The following is a 15,421-nucleotide window of genomic DNA, read 5'->3' as shown; positions in this document are numbered from 1 at the left end:
GCTGGTGTAGACAGCTCCCTCAAGTATGCTCACGTGCCCTCCGCTTTGGTTCAGGGTGGGGACACAGGCCACATGGCACCCGACATAGGGCAGTCCCCCAGTTCTCTGGAACTCACAACAAAACTCTGCCGAGGGGCGCCTGGGTGGCGCAGTCGGTTAAGCGTCCGACTTCAGCCAGGTCACGATCTCGCGGTCCGTGAGTTCGAGCCCCGCGTCAGGCTCTGGGCTGACGGCTCGGAGCCTGGAGCCTGCTTCCGATTCTGTGTCTCCCTCTCTCTCTGCCCCTCCCCCGTTCATGCTCTGTCTCTCTCTGTCCCAAAAATAAATAAAAAATGTTGAAAAAAAAACAAAAACAAAAAAACAAAAAAACTCTGCCGAGAAGCCGGGAAAACTCAAAAGCACCCCTCTACCCCACCCCTCAACAGCTGGAAACCAGAAAGCGAAACAAGGTATATCTTTCACAAGGGCGATCAAAACCGGAAAGTACCTAGGAATTCATTTCTCCAGGAACATTCGAATTTGAACAAAGAATGATCTGGACGAACAGAGACCTGTCACGCTCTGAGACAGGACATCCTTGTATGGTAGGGAATTTGATTCTCCCCAGATAATCCATAAATTCCATGCAACTCTCCTCACACTTAAGAAGGGCACCCCTGGGGCGCCTGGGGGGCTCAGTCGGTGGAGCCTCCGACTCCGGCTCGGGTCACGATCTCGCGGTCCGTGAGTTCGAGCCCCGCGTCGGGCCCTGGGCTGACGGCTCGGAGCCTGGAGCCTGTTTCCGATTCCGCGTCTCCCTCTCTCTCTGCCCCTCCCCCGCTCACAGTCTGTCTCTGCCTTTCTCAAAAATAAATAAGCATTAAAAAAAATTTAAGAAGTGCAGCCCTTTTGTGTGGAAGGAGAGAGATCGGTGAGGATTGTCTCCTCGCGAAAGTGGAGCGAGAGGCGGCCTGCCTCCCACCAGGACTGGAGGGCCTCCTTACAGTCCTGCCTCAGCCTGGCCCAGCCGTAGACCAGAAAGAAGGTCAAGTGCAAACCACAGTAACAAAACCATGTGTGAGATCAGACCACTGGCTGAAGGAAGGAACCCAGGAGAGATGGACCCCGGTACCTGCGGGAACTTAGGTGGGTATGTGACACGGAGTAGGTCAGGTCGTGGGGGTCGTAACTGCTGCCACCTGCCTTGCCCCCAGGTGCCCATGCTGGGCCTGTCAGGGTGAACTGGGCCTCATTCTGGAAGGTATTTGCAAACGTGTGTCCACTCCGGACTGCCCCTGGTGGGGAAGGGAGAGAAGCAGAAGAATAACATCCGCCCGCAGGCTGGGGAGCCTGGGACCTGTGATCTAGGTGAGCAGGTGATTCGAGTCCCAGAGGACAGAGGATAAGGGTCGGGTTCAGGGAGGGGAATCCCAATGTCAGCACGCGGGCCATGGACCATGAGAGTGCCCCTCTCGTCCCAGTGCCGCCCTCCCTCTGGGCTGTGGTTTCTTCTAATGAACCCAATCCCCTCTCTGCGTGCCACCCCAGGCCCAGAGGTGAGGTGCAGTCTGGCCAGCAGAGCTGGAAAGGGTCAAGTGACATTCCCAGAGCACCTGCTATATCCCCAGCCTCTCCCACTTAATCCTCCAACGGCCTCCTGAAGGAGGCCTCTCCTCAACCTCGCTTTATAAACGAGGAAACTGAGTCTCAGATGAAGTAATTAGATGCCACAAGTCAGGATTCACACACAGGACTGTCTGGCCCGGAGGCTTTTGGGTCTCTCGCGCCCGAATGAACTGACGCGCCGGCAGAAGGCGGACTCTGAACCCGCGGCCTCAGGGAGAGCCACCGCCTGGGCAGCAGCCCTCAGCACACTCTTGCCGGGAGTGGGTGACTCATTTTTGAATCACAAAAACAAATAGAGCGTAAGATGTTTGTCTGGGCCGAGCAGAGCCCTTTTGGGGGTGGGGAGACGCGCCGTGCAGGGTGATGGCTCTTGGGGACATAAAGCAAGGGTCCTGGCCCCGCTGCTTTGTCATCGCTACGTCCCGACACGCGGTGAGTAATAACCACCTCACGCAGCACGGCTTGCCTTCCAAACAGCTGGTGGGGAAAAGCGAATACAGGGCAGTATTTTCCTGTCCCTGGGGCAGAATTGGCCTACAGACAGTCCTAGAACGTGGCACCTGGCTGCTCCTCCGTGAGGCTCGGCCGCCAGGGAGGGTCTCACCTGGGCGCGGGTGCGGCCCCCTCCTGCACTCCCTGCCCCTCGCCCACTCCCCGTCCGTTCTCCCTCAGCTGCCAGCTGACTGGCTCAAGACGCTGGCTAACTCGTGCCGCTCCTGGCTTACATCCTCCCTTTGTTCATGGTTCGGGAACGAGTTCCCTGCCTGATCTGCAAGGCCTTGCACATAAATTTGCCAGAGAAAATTCAAGATACCCAGTTCGACTGGAATCTCAGATAAACAACAAATCAAAAAAAAATTTTTTTTTAGTATAAGTCTATCCGATACAGCATTTGGGATATACTTATGCCACAAAATTTATTCGGCGCTCACCTAAAATTCAAATTGAACCACGCATCCTGTATTTTTATTTGCTAACTCGGGCAACTCGATGGCACACCTCTGTAACGTCACCTTCCTTGCCCATCTCCCCACGGTGTTCTCCCACCCCACCCCATGTCTGTTCGGGAACTTACCATGCCCCACCCACCACAGGGCCTGGGCCTCACCCTTGTTAAATTCCACTCATCCTCCAGACCTCAGCTGAAATGTCACTTCCCCGGGGCCTCCCACCAGCCTCCTTGAGCAAATCAAGTCCCTGCCTTATGCACACACAACACCATGCCCCCCCGCTCCACACCCTAGGACATCTGCGGCTTTACCCCCGGGTGCGATGGCGAGGCTCACATCCAGGCCTCCGGCCAGACGGCCCCTCTGTGAAGGCAGGACCTGTGTGCCTTGTTTGCTGCTGTGGCCCCGGCACCCAGCGCAGCGACGGGCACAGTGGACGCTCAGTAAACAAGTGTCCGGGAAACAAACCAGCCAGTCTCAGAAGCAGGACAGCAGCGCTGTGGGAGCCCGCCCGGGGCCAGGGCCCGATTCTGCAGCGCCTTGCATGGGCCGCACAGCTTCTCCCTGCGTCGTGTTTTCCCTGGCAGTGGCTTCGAAGCGGAGCCTACTGAGCAGAACTGGTTTGGGGACGTCAAGTGCGAGGATTCTGAATAACACAGCCCTGCATCGGTTTTTAAAGTTTCGTTTTCCTGGCAGGAAATAAGAAGAGGCCTTTCCCAGAGCCAACTGCTTGGAGGAATTAATGGGGCTGAAACACTGGCCAGCACCAGCTTGGACTTCTTCTTCCAGGGGCACCAGAGATGCTTGGGAAGACAGTGATGGGACCAAGCTCGGACCCAGCACTGTGGAAATGCACGCCTTTCCCCTTTCATGCAGTAGTCCCACGGCACCAGGCTCCGAAGATGGGAAAACTAAGCTGAGGGGGGCCACCTGCCCAAGGACACGTAGCTAGTGAGTAAGAGAACCAGCTGGAACCCAGTGCTGAAAAAGTTCTCCTCTCTTCCCCTTCTCCCGCCAAGAACCAGCTAGGAGATAAAAGGACACTCGAAGGGCCCTGGGAGGCAAGCAGAGGCTCTCCACGTCTGGTAACGACCGAATGATTCCCTTCCCGAGCACGATGATAAAACCTGAGCGTGATGTCGAAAGCAAACACCTGGAGGTTCTGGACAGTGAACAGAAGCGGATCTTCAGGGGAGGAGGGGGCTGGGCAGAGCAAGTTCTTGTCTTCGCAGCTTCTGGCCTGAGGCTCAGTGCGGTTGGCAGAGTGCAGGACACAAGACGAGAGGGACGCCAGGGGGACTCGGTCTTTCTGGCCTAGGGAAGCAGAAGACAGAGGCTGGTGAACCGTGGCTGTTGGAGACAGCAGGGGGTCCCGGACGGGAAAGATTCAGAGAGGAGATCCCCAAATTCTGTCCATCCACATCTCTGGTGGACCCCTGACCACACCCGGAACAGACTCACGGCAGCCCAGGTGAGACAAAGACGTGAACTGATACAGCAGCTGCCTTCCTAGAAACAAGAGCTGAAGTTCAAATTCAGTCACATCACTGCCCGCTCGAACACAAGAAACAGCACTCATCAGAGAAAAATAACAAAATCCCAGAATCTTCACAATTCAGCGTTGGTTACATCAGGGTGTGTTCGTTTCCTATTGCTGACGTAACAAACTTCCACAAACTTACTTGCTTAAAAACCACAGTCACTATCCCATAATTCCACAAATCAGAAGGCAAAAAGGTGGGGGAGTAGAGCTGGCTCCTTCCGGAGGCCCCCTTTTGTGGATTCTACAGGTTCACGGCCCCTCCTGGCATCACTCGGACTTCTGCCTCCATTGCCACATCTCCCTATTGTAAAGACCCTTGTCATTACACTGTGGGACACTAGGATAATCCAGGATAACCTCCCCATCTCAAAACCCTGGGTCACATCTGCAAAGGCTACTCGTGACACAAGGTAACATACACACAGGTTCTGAGAAGGAGGATGAAGGGACGTTATTCTATCCATCACGCCGGAATATAGCCCCCAAATTACCCAACATATAAAAAAAAGGAAGAAATGGAAGAAATTCTCGAGAGGAAATGAAGTCAACCAAGATGCATCCCAAGGCTCTGACAGCAGCTGTAAAAATGGCTCTCGTCAAGTTGTAAGTGCTCACGATTAATGAAAAGATAGAAAGTCTCTGCTGAGAATCAGGAACAATATAAAAAAAGGGACAAATGGGAATTCCAGAACTGAAAATTATGATATCTGAACTGAAAAATTCAAGGGCTACACATTTAACAGTCAAATGGAGAAGTCTGAGGAAAGAGCCAATGAACTTAAGATAGAGTAATAGAAATTATCCAATGTGGAGACAACAGGGATTTAAGGATAAATGAATAGAGCCTCAGGAACCCACTTAAATGATGTTAAAGAGTCCTGCATACGTGTAAATGGAATCCTAGAAGGACAGCAGAAAGAGAATGGGGCATAAATAATATTCGGGGCAACAAGGGTCAAAATTTTTCCAAATTTGGTGAAAAACAGAAATGTACTAGGGCACCTGGGTGACTCAGTCAGTTAAGCATCCAACCTCATTCAGCTCAGGTCAGGATCTTGTGGTTTGTGAGTTCGAGCCCCAGGCAGGGCTCTGTGCTGACAACTCAGAGCCTGGAGTCTGCTTTGGATTCTCTCTCTCCGTCTCTCTCTCTCTCTCTCTATCTCTCTCTCTCTAAAAAATGAATAAACATTTTTTAAAAATTAAAAAAAAAAAGAAAACCAGTAATGTACTGATACAGGATGCTCAATGAACACCAAGCAAAATCAAAGAATCCCAGAGCAAAGCACATGGAGTGGAACTCTTGAAAGCCAGCGTACACACTGCTACCTAAAAGCCACATGAACGCTTAGCACATTGCACGCACGGGGACGATGACCCAGTTAAAGGCTGACTTCATATTAGAAATCATGGAGGCCAGAAGGTGTGGAACAACATCTTTCCAGTGATGAAAGTTTAAAGGAAAACCCGGTCAACCAAGAGTTATATACCCAGTGAAAATTCCTTTGAGGAGGAGGGCAAAGTAAAGACGTTCTCAGAGAAAAGAAAACAAAGGGCATTTGCTAATGTCTGGTCTTCACTACATGAAATGCTGAAGGGAGTTCTTCATCCTGAAGGGAATGATGCCAATGGAAACTCAGATCCTCAGAAGGCAGCAATGTTACATATGTCGGTATCTGTGGGAATTATCTTCTTTTTTCCTCTTAAAAACCATAGAACCACTTAAAGGAAGAAATATAACATCGTCTTGTGGGGTTTAAGATGTGTATACGTGAAAAATAACATAAAATGTGCATATATGGAATATAAACTATAACATAAAGGACATACAAATATGAACTTACACAATTGTAAGCTATCTACACTTTACACAAAGTTGTACAATATTAACTGTGACTAGAGTATGAAAAGTTAAGGACGTATATTCCAATCTGTACAAAAACCATTGAAAAATAATGCAGGGGTGCCTGAGTGGCTCGGTGTCGGTTAAGCATCCAACTTTGGCTCAGGTCATGATCTCATGGTTCCATGAGTTCGAGCCCTGCATTGGGCTCTGTGCTGACAGCTCAGAGCCTGGAGCCTAAGATTCTGTCTCCCTCTCTCTCTCTGCCCCTCCCCCATTCACACTCTGTTTCTCTCTCAAAAATAAATAAACATATAAAATTTTTTCAAAAAATAATGCAAAGAAGTATAGCTTTAAAAATCAACAGAAAAAAATAAAATAAAAATCAACAGGAAAATGAAAACGGAATTCTAAACAAAACTTCAGATAATCCAGGGATGCCTGACTAGCTCAGTCAGGGGAGCTTGTGACTCTTGATCTCAGGGTCATGAGTTTAAGCCCTGCATGGGATGTAGAGATTACTTAAATAAATAAAACTTAAAAAAAAAAAAAAAAGCCTTCAAATAATCCAACCACTGAAGAATAAGAAGGAAGCGGCAAAGAGACAATAACAAAAAACCAAACCAGAGGAGGCAAACAGAATAGAAAAATGACAAAATGTGTGAACCCAAATCTAACTCTATTAGTACTTACACTAAATATTAATGTGATAAGCACTCAAATTAAAGGACAGAGACCATCAGAATGGATTGGGGGTGGGGGGGAAGATAAAACTATATGCTGTCCTCAAGAGACACAATAAGCCATTGATGACTGATAGTTAATGGATACCAGAAACATGTAACATGCAAACAATGAGCCTAAGAATGTGACCATGTTAATATCAGATAAAATAGGCTCTGAGGGGCACCTGGGTGGCTCAGTTGGTTAAGCATCCGACTCTTCATTTTGGCTCAGGTCATGATCTCGTGGTTGGTAAGACCAAGCCCTGCATCAGGTTCTGTGCTGACAATGTGGAGCCTGCTTGGGATTCTCTGTCTCTCTCTCTCTCTCTCTCTCTCTCTCCCAATCTCTCCCTGCCACTCCCCCACTCACGCTCTCTCTTTCTCTCGAAATAAATAAATAAACTTTAAAAGAAAAGAGAGAGAAAAAAAATAGGCTCTCAGATGGAAAGTATTATCAAAGCTAAATGTTTCGCGATAACTGATTTCATTTCTTGTGCACCTATTATGTGCCAGGACCCATGACACCGAACTCTTTACCATAACAAACCTGCGAGGGAGGCAGGTACTATTATTTTTATCCCTCTTTTTTTAGTTGAGAAAACTTGTTCTCGAAAAGATTAAGGGACTTGCCTCAGGTGACACAACTAAGCCCAAATTGTTGGACCAGGACCTTAATCCTCAGCTGCCCCGCCCAGTCTGCTGTGTGGAGCTAGTGAGCGACTGCCTGAGCATACAATTTGGCCAAAAGAGAATTACTGCCCCCCTCCTTACAATAACCCGCTCCCTCCCAGTCTCCCCATCTCGGAAACGGCCCCCGCGTCCACCTAGCTGCGTGGCTCAGACCTTAACCCTCTCATGTGGTACCTGTGAGCCATCAGGAAGTCCTACTGGCTGCGTCCCCAAATTATGGTCTAAACCTGATCACTTCTCACCACCTCCACCGCAGCCACCACAGTCCAGGCCGCCCTCGCCTCTCTCCTGCCCCAGACAAACCGGAATCCCTGACCTCCAGCCGGGCGTCCTCCACCTAGCAGCCAGCTGACCCTGAAGAAGCATGAACCGATCCCTGCCGCCCCCACCAACCTCCACTAAAAACACTTTAATGGCTGTTCATCACACTGGACGAGATCCTGTCCTCCGACCCTGTCCGACCCCTCTCCGCACCCCCACTTCCCCATCCTCCACTAATTCACTCTCTCCAACCACAAGCTTGCTCCTGTCTCAGGACCTTTGCACAGACTTTGTCTTCTGCTTAGATCGCTTTCCGCACCCCCCGCACCCTCGATCTTCCCACAAGCAGTTCCTCTCCTCACTGAGGCCTTAACTCAAATGTCACCTCCTCAGAGGGGCTCTCCCTGGCCGCCCTGACTGAGGTATCCTTTCCATCCCACGATCACATAAACCCTTTTTAAAAACTTTTGTCATAGTCCCTCAGTACCTAAAATGGCTTCTGTCCTTGTGCGACCTTCACAGTGAACAAGCACGGCTCAAGATGGACTCACAGACTGTGTTCTTTTTGTCACCGATGGTCTGCTGAAATTTATTCAGTGGGGCTACTTTTCACCCTGGGTGAAAACTTGGGACGGACCCCGCGGCTTTCTGGCCATCTTACGTGACCAGATACAAGGTCCTCCCGCCTGTGATTCAAATGCCTCGACCCACGTAATAGTCAGAAGTTTGGCTTTGGTTTCCCGTGAGGCCTCACCCCTTCCCTTGTGCCAGGTTTGCTGCAAAAGGGGTGTGTGCACAGTCGAAGCGGGTCTTCCCCGCCTGGCTCTTTCCTGCCTGTGACTGTATCTCCTCCCACACCTTCCCACCTGGCTCTGACCCCCCAGGGTAGGGACACAGAGAGAAGAGCAAACAGCCCTCATTAGCCTGGCACCCCAGCCCCACTGCCCCCTTGGAGGCACAGATTCAGCCCAATTCCTACTGGTGGCACTTTGGGGTCACCCCTTGGAAGCACAGATTCAGCCCGATTCTGCCTGGTGGCACTTTGGGGTCACCCACGTCCACCTGCCGGGGGTCTAACCTGCAGTTCTTCTGCAGAGGGTCCGTGGGCCTTCATTCTAACCAGGAAAACCCAGGACACCCTTAGCTTCTTTCTTGTGAAGCCTGTGCTCTGACCTCCACCCCAGGTGGCCTTTGGTTCGGGGCATGAAGCGGCCCACCCTAGCTCTCGTGTGTGTGGGTCACTGTCCAGGCCCCGGGACAAGCTCAGAAGCACGACTTACACTCCAGCCTCCCGCGGATCAGGCGGGGCTGGCCCTCCCCTGCGACCGAACCTTCACTACCCGCTGGGCTCCTCTGCCCTGCCCGCTGCCCCCACTCTCCACCGAGTTGCTCCCGGGAGCGCTTTCCTAATAAATCCCGCCACGTGTACCTTCGCCCCTGGGCCACGGCAAGCAAGGTGAAACTGAAAGTCTAGAACATCACTCTCCAACGCAGTAGCCCCTGGCCCCCTGCAGCCGTGCACATTTACATGTAGATTACTCAATGTTACGTAAAACGGAAAACTCAGATCCCCAGTTGCCCTGTGGCGGGCACTCCGTAGCCTTTCGTGGTGGTAGCTGCGGTCAGAGAAGAAAGAGCGTTTTCAATATCAGAAGGTTCCATAGGGCGGTGTTCGCCCAGCGCTCAGGAAAGGCGGCAGGCCTGGGGGCTGGGGGCGGCGGTCACCGGCCTCTACGGAGGGCGGATGAAGGCACAGGACAGCCCGGCTTCTGCACGCACGCGGCCATGCTCCCTCCGGCCCCATCCAGAGAGCAGAGGGCGTTCCAGAAGATCGGTCCAGCCACAGCGAGCCTGCCTCTGCGTGTGAGCTTGGAACCCCTGCCTTCCGGCCAGACGAAAAGGATCACGGGCGATAAATGCAAACCCAGAAGGAAAGATGTATAAGTTCCCCCGCTGGCCTGTCAGTCACACTATTGACACAGATGTGGTTTGGGAAGGCGGCCTCTTTCTCATTCCCGAGAGCTGACTGAGCCCGCGTCCTCGTGCTGAGAGCGGCCACTCTCCCCGCCGGCCCGAGTCTGCGTCGGCAGGTGCCATCAGCGGGCACGGGCCGCGGCCTCAGGATGAGGGAGGGTGTGCTGGGGTCTCCGCGGTCACCAAGCTGTTTCCCGGGCAGCAGGTGGGAGCTCACAGGGGGCCAGGATCGGAGGCGACCACTCAGCGTCTGCGGGTAACCGGCGTGTCTCGGAGACTCAGATGCTTCCTGTCTGGCAGGCGGTTCTCGAAAGCCCCGCCTCAGCAAACCCCCGGTGCGGGCACTGGATGAGACGACACAGGCGAGACAGCCACCCCCCTGGCACAGCGTAAGCCCTTCACGGATGGTAGCTGCCACCCACGCTGCTCCATAAAAGCGTGGTTCACGTGCGGCCACCTGCCCCCACCCCCCCCGAGAGGCCCCCGAAGTCCAGAACACAACAATGCTACTTTAAACGCACAGATTCAGATCTTCTAGAACATTCCCCCCGAAACAGACACCTTCCCCGTGGAGGAAGCGATGTTGGGGAGAGGACAGGCGCTGGGCATCACATCGCCCAGTGACGCTGGGTGGCCCTTTCACCTGTGTCCCAGTCCCTTCGGTGACCGTGACGATGCCCCCTCAGGGCAGGGTGGGAGGGTCAGTGTGCAAACCACCGGGCCTGGGGTGGTGCTCACTTACAGAATTTCCCCAGAACTTTCCTGCAAGAAAAGTTACAGAGTACGGGAGAGCTGGCCTCTTGGCACACTTGCCCAAGAGAGTCCCCAGGAGGAGCCCCACGGAAGGGGGTTTGGAATCTGCTCTCTAACCGAATCTGCAGCAGAAAACCCCTCGGGCCGGAGACAGTCCTGGCCTCGCGTGGGTGTGTGGGCACCGGGCGGGTGCAGGTCGGTCACGCAGACGCCTCCATGGAAGGATCAGAGGAGAAGCATCCGTCCGTGGCGGCTAAACAAACGTCACCGACTCATCCCGCCGGCACGCAGAGCCGCCCTGCTCTCCTCCGGCCAGGCCGGCCTTGGCGGCTTGCTCCCAGCATGGGGAAAGGCCAAAGTCTCTGGGGCATCTCCTTGTTTTTTCTCTTGGATCACTCAGGCTCGGATCAGATGCCGCCACGTCTCCAACGGTCCTGGGGTGAGGTCCTCACGACGCGGAACTGAGGCCCCATGCTTCCCTCTGTTGTGTGAGCCCCTTTGACCTTCCAGCCCGGACAAGCCTTCAGATGGTGCAGCCCCGGCCCACGTCCCGACTGCAGCCTCACGGGGGACCCCCCCCCACCCACCCAAACTGTGAGACGGTAAACGTCTGTGGTTTCGAGCCACTGAGCTTGGGGGAACTTTGTCATTGGACAGCATTAGATAACTAATACAGGCCTTCAGCCGGTTGAACGAGTGCATGTTGGTTTTGTTCTTACCTGTTTTTTTTTCATGTTTATTTTTGAGAGAGATCGAGCAGGTGAGGGGCAGAGAGAGAAGGAGACAGAGGATCCAAAGCAGGCTCCACGGTGAAGCGGAGAGCCTGATGTGGGGCTCGAACTCACGAACCATGAGCCGGTGGCCTGAGCCAAAGTCGGACGCTCAACCGACTGAGCCAGCCGGGCGCCCTGAGTTCTTACATGTTCGTGAGACATTTAACCTGAAGAGTCGTGTGGTGCACGTTACTGGCTGCCTACAAGTTACCCCTGCCCTTTTCCTCTTTCCCAACTGAATCTTAATTTTGTTCGGGTATCGACCATTCCCAGGCACCTCTGTTCTTGGGGAAAGCTGACCCAGCCATTGGCCTGGCTAAGCCAGTCGCAGTCGTCGCATCTCCCTCGCCAGGAACTGGTCCCCTGGCAGCATCCTGTGTATGAAGGGAGCCTGAGAATGAAGCCAACACGTGGAGGAGGGTAAAGCCAATGGAAGCAGAGCCTTGATCGCAACATGCCTGAAGCCCTCCCTCTGGGCTTCCCATTACGTCAGATACCAAGTCTCTTTTTTGAGTGAAGTCCTGTTTAGGGTTTGTACTTCCGTGCATGCCGCTAAATGATCTCTTCCCTTCGTTTATCAAAGGTTCGTTAAGCAACCCCCTGTGCCAAGACGCCACGATATTCATCACTGAAGAAGACAGACTCGGGGCCTGACCTCAAAGACCTACAGTCCAGGGGGCCCTCGATGACCCTCAACCTTTTCCCATACAACGGAGGGTGAGAGACCAAAGCCATTCCACTGACCTTGACCACAGCCAAGACCAAAGTTCATGGCTGTGGAGGTGACCTAAGACCAGAAACACCCTGAGTCCTCCAATAACTGTGTTGGCGTTGGGGACACAGGTGTAGGTCAGCCCCCGAGAGCCCCGAAGGAGAGGCTCGCAAGAGGCCTCCGGTCCTCGCGTCTCTGAGCACAAGCTTCGAGCCAGACGGTCCTGGGCCCACCTTCCGCCACGGGCATGAGACCCTGAGGAGACAGCTTAACCCCACCCGCCGAGCCTCGGTCTTGCCATCTGTAAGCTGGGGCAGATATCGGGCTCTACCCAGAGCGACGTCACGAGCTTTACGTAACCAAAACCTAGCTGCAAGGGAAGCTACGGGAAAGTGAGGATCTGGTCTGCGGAGCTTGAAGGGAGACGTGGAACCCGCCGAGATTTACACCGTGGGGGGCTCTCGCCCGTAACAGAAGGGCTCAGGCTCTGGGCCGACAACACACGCCCGCAGCCGCCCGCGAGGACTCGTGCGTCTGGGGCAAGACGCCCGCACCTCCGGCAGACAGACACGTGTGGCTGCAACGAAAGAGCCAGGGGGGAGCGAGTGCTGGCAGGAAGCTGGAGTGACTAGAACCCGCACGGAGGAGCACTTCGGAGGAACACGTGGCAGGGCCTGCTGCAGCTCGGTGCCGTCCCGCCGGCTGGCCCGTCCCGGGAATGCGCCCGAGAGAACGGCACGCGGATGCACCGAGAGCCAAGCACGGGGTCCTCGCGGGGGCACCACGGGGAGCAGCTGGGCACAGCCCACGTGCCCGTCAACGGCCGGAGGGGCCAACACACTGCCGTCTGCTCGTGCCGTGAACCGCCGCGGCGGGCGCAGAGCTTCTGGGCCTGGGCCGGATCCTTCTGTGCCGGGGGCGTCCTGGGCACCACCGGGGGCTGGCAGCATCCCGGCCTCTCCCCGCTGGATCCCAGTTGTGCCGATCCGAAATGCCTCTGGGTGTTGCCCCACGACCCCTGGGGAGGGATCACCCGTGGCTGAGAACCATGGAGAGAAGGCGGGAGGGAGGTGGGGCAGGGGGAGCAAGGCCCCTTGTAGACGCAGGGATCAGTCCCCAAAACGCGTGGGAGAAAAGCGAGACACAGAAAAGGACCCAGAGAGCGTGTGGCTCCGTGTGTATGCGGTTCAAGAACAGGCAGAAACTGACCGATGGGGACTCGGTCGGAACTGTGGTTACCTGGGGAGGGGTCCCTGCCTGGGAACGGGCGTGAGGGTCCTCTGGGGTCCGGGAGAAGCTTCCATGGTGGACACACACGGAAAACTTCATCAAGCTGTACAAACGGAATTAATTAAGTTTACTCGGGGTTTGTCAGACCTCAATTAAAAAGTACTTACAGAAGGGGGGCGGCCGCCCCAGCCATCTGTCTCCCGGGGTCGCCTCCTCATCCCAGAGCCCGCCCTCTGTCAGATACCCGGCCATCCCCACCTGACAACGCTCCCGTCTCCTCCTCCTGTCCCCCCACCCGCCTCTCCTCTCGGGGCAGCAGCCCCCGACCCACACCCACACCCACACCCACACCCCGCAGCCCAGGGCTCCCACCTGAGGGCAGAGAACGTAGGGATGTGCGTGGACATCTCCACACCCATCCCCAGGGCGCCAAATAGCCCGTGGCCCGTCGACGCAACAGAATAGCACGCAAGGGGCAGGGGCCGGGAGGCCGCTGTGCGGTGACGAGGCGGGGTCGTCCGAGGTGCGGGCCTCGGGGAGGGCGGGAGAGGGCGGAGCAGCGGGTGCAGCTTGTGCCGCCCCGGATGTGCAAAGAAAAGAGGCTGGGGATCCAGCCCATGCCTCTGCGTGTAGACAGTCTCCACCGGGACGCGCGAGGAGGAGCAGCGGGAGAGGGGCTGGGGACACGGTGGGGAGGACAAGGCGCTTCAGGAGCACTTTCCATCCCTGTGCACACCTTTTCTTTCCCGTGTGCCTGTGTCGTAGGCTCAAGGAAAACATCTATAAAAATTAAACGTGAGAGAATAATTAGATGAGCACAGCTGCGGAAAGATGCCAAGACATTGTTTCCAAGCTCCCGTTTTGCTTAATGTGCAATCCCATTGAGAGACGAAACAGAATGATAAACACACAGCCACCCTCCTGCAGGTCCCGGAAGGACACACGCCGAACTGTAGGCAAGTTTTTTTTTACCGCCCCCCCCCCGCCCCCCCCCCCAGGCTTCTGAATTTTTTTAAAAAAATTTTTATAAGGAGAATCTTTGCAAAACGCTTGGGGGTAAGAAAACATATCAAACAAGAGGCATCATCGTACGGCGTGATGTGTGCGAAGGGGGAGCCTGGGGCGGCATGAAGCTAGAAGCGGGCGGCTGAAGTTGCTGGCAGTCAGGGAAGGCTTCCTGGAGAAGGAGGCATCTGAGCTCTCAGAGGATGTCTCCCCTTGCGTCACGGAGGAGAGCCCTAGAGGGGACCTCTCTGCTTAGTGTCACCTGCTTCTCTGCCCACCCGGCCGCACCCGCCTCTCCTTCCGCCGTCAACACCACTGACAACCGCCGGGCCGGGATGAACTGAAGGAGCCATTTGCCTGCATCGGACTCTTGCCTTACTTTCCCCTCTTTTCCCTGCTCTGGGCATCTGCTTCCTTCATAACAATAAATTCAGACGAATCCATAATCACTACTTTGTGCCAAGGGCTGCTGGCACGTGTTATTCACCTGAACTTACTACTAAGATCAACGTTCCAGCTCTACAGACAAGAAAATGGAGGCACAGAGAGGTTAAGTGACTTGTCCAAGGCCACACAGCCGGAAAGCGGCACGGCCGGGATTTTGAACCCGCACAGACCCTTACCCTCCCGCCGGGCTGTCCTTCCGTGTGCTCGTTCTCTGCGCACCCACACCTGCCCCGGTCACCCCCACGTCCTTCCGTCGTGCATTTCTCCGCCTGTCCCCACCCTCCCTCCCTCGCCGCAGGGCTGCCTCTGAGGAAGGTCAGCTTCTTCTCGCAAAGTACAGTTCAGCTGCTCAGCTTCCTGAAGGCGATCCACCCCTGAAACCCTTTCAAATGTATTTACCGAATTCAAATCTCTCGGGAGCCCGACATGCTGGGACAGTTCGTATGTGTAACCAACACGCACAGCCGGCCCAGCCCATCCAGGCAGGGCGGCCCCATCCCCGGAGCATCGCCCTGCCGAGCGCGGGGCGGGGGACCCAGGTGACCAGAGCAGCCACCCCCCCACCGGCCCCCTAGAGTCGGGCCCAGCCAGCTGCGTTTCCGGCCAATGAACCTGCGGCTCCGAGCCGCCTTTTAATTAATTCCGTGTCTCAGGCAGCCGGAGCACGTGGGCAAACTTGTCTGATTCCACTGCGAGGCCCAAGCACATCCCAGTTTGCTTTCTAAGAATAGAAGCGGGAGATGGGGGAGGGCGGAGGCCGGGATCTAAAAATGAATTTGCAGCCCAGAGCAAAACAACCCAGTGAGGAGAGGGGAGAGAAAAGCAGTGCACGCACCGGGCGCCCGGCGGGGGCTGTCTGCTGCCCTCCCGGGTGTGAATCACAGACCTGGCAGTCTGCCCAACTGTCTGGCAA

General features: G+C 54.9%; 1 protein-coding gene across 2 annotated transcripts; it reads right to left on the bottom strand.

Moving 5' to 3' along the window:
• Positions 1-555: 555 nt before the first annotated feature.
• Positions 556-15,056, bottom strand: LOC131486001 (uncharacterized). 2 transcript variants are annotated; one of them, XR_009249135.1, is made up of 3 exons: positions 14,908-15,056; positions 13,066-13,159; positions 556-3,869 (listed from the first exon to the last, which is right to left on the bottom strand). XR_009249135.1 is itself a non-coding variant. In XM_058686068.1 (3 exons), the coding sequence occupies exons 1-3, from the start codon at positions 13,834-13,836 to the stop codon at positions 3,424-3,426; spliced, it is 948 nt and encodes a 315-aa protein (XP_058542051.1). In that variant the 5' UTR covers positions 13,837-13,931; the 3' UTR covers positions 556-3,423. The 2 variants fall into 2 exon arrangements, 1 of the variants encoding a protein (XP_058542051.1); XM_058686068.1 differs by lacking the exon at positions 14,908-15,056 and adding an exon at positions 13,429-13,931.
• Between the last annotated feature and the right edge of the window lie 365 nt (positions 15,057-15,421).

The sequence above is a fragment of the Neofelis nebulosa genome, chromosome 9, assembly GCF_028018385.1.
Source record: "Neofelis nebulosa isolate mNeoNeb1 chromosome 9, mNeoNeb1.pri, whole genome shotgun sequence".
NCBI lineage: Eukaryota > Metazoa > Chordata > Mammalia > Carnivora > Felidae > Neofelis > Neofelis nebulosa.
This window is presented reverse-complemented; position numbering and strand designations above follow the sequence as displayed.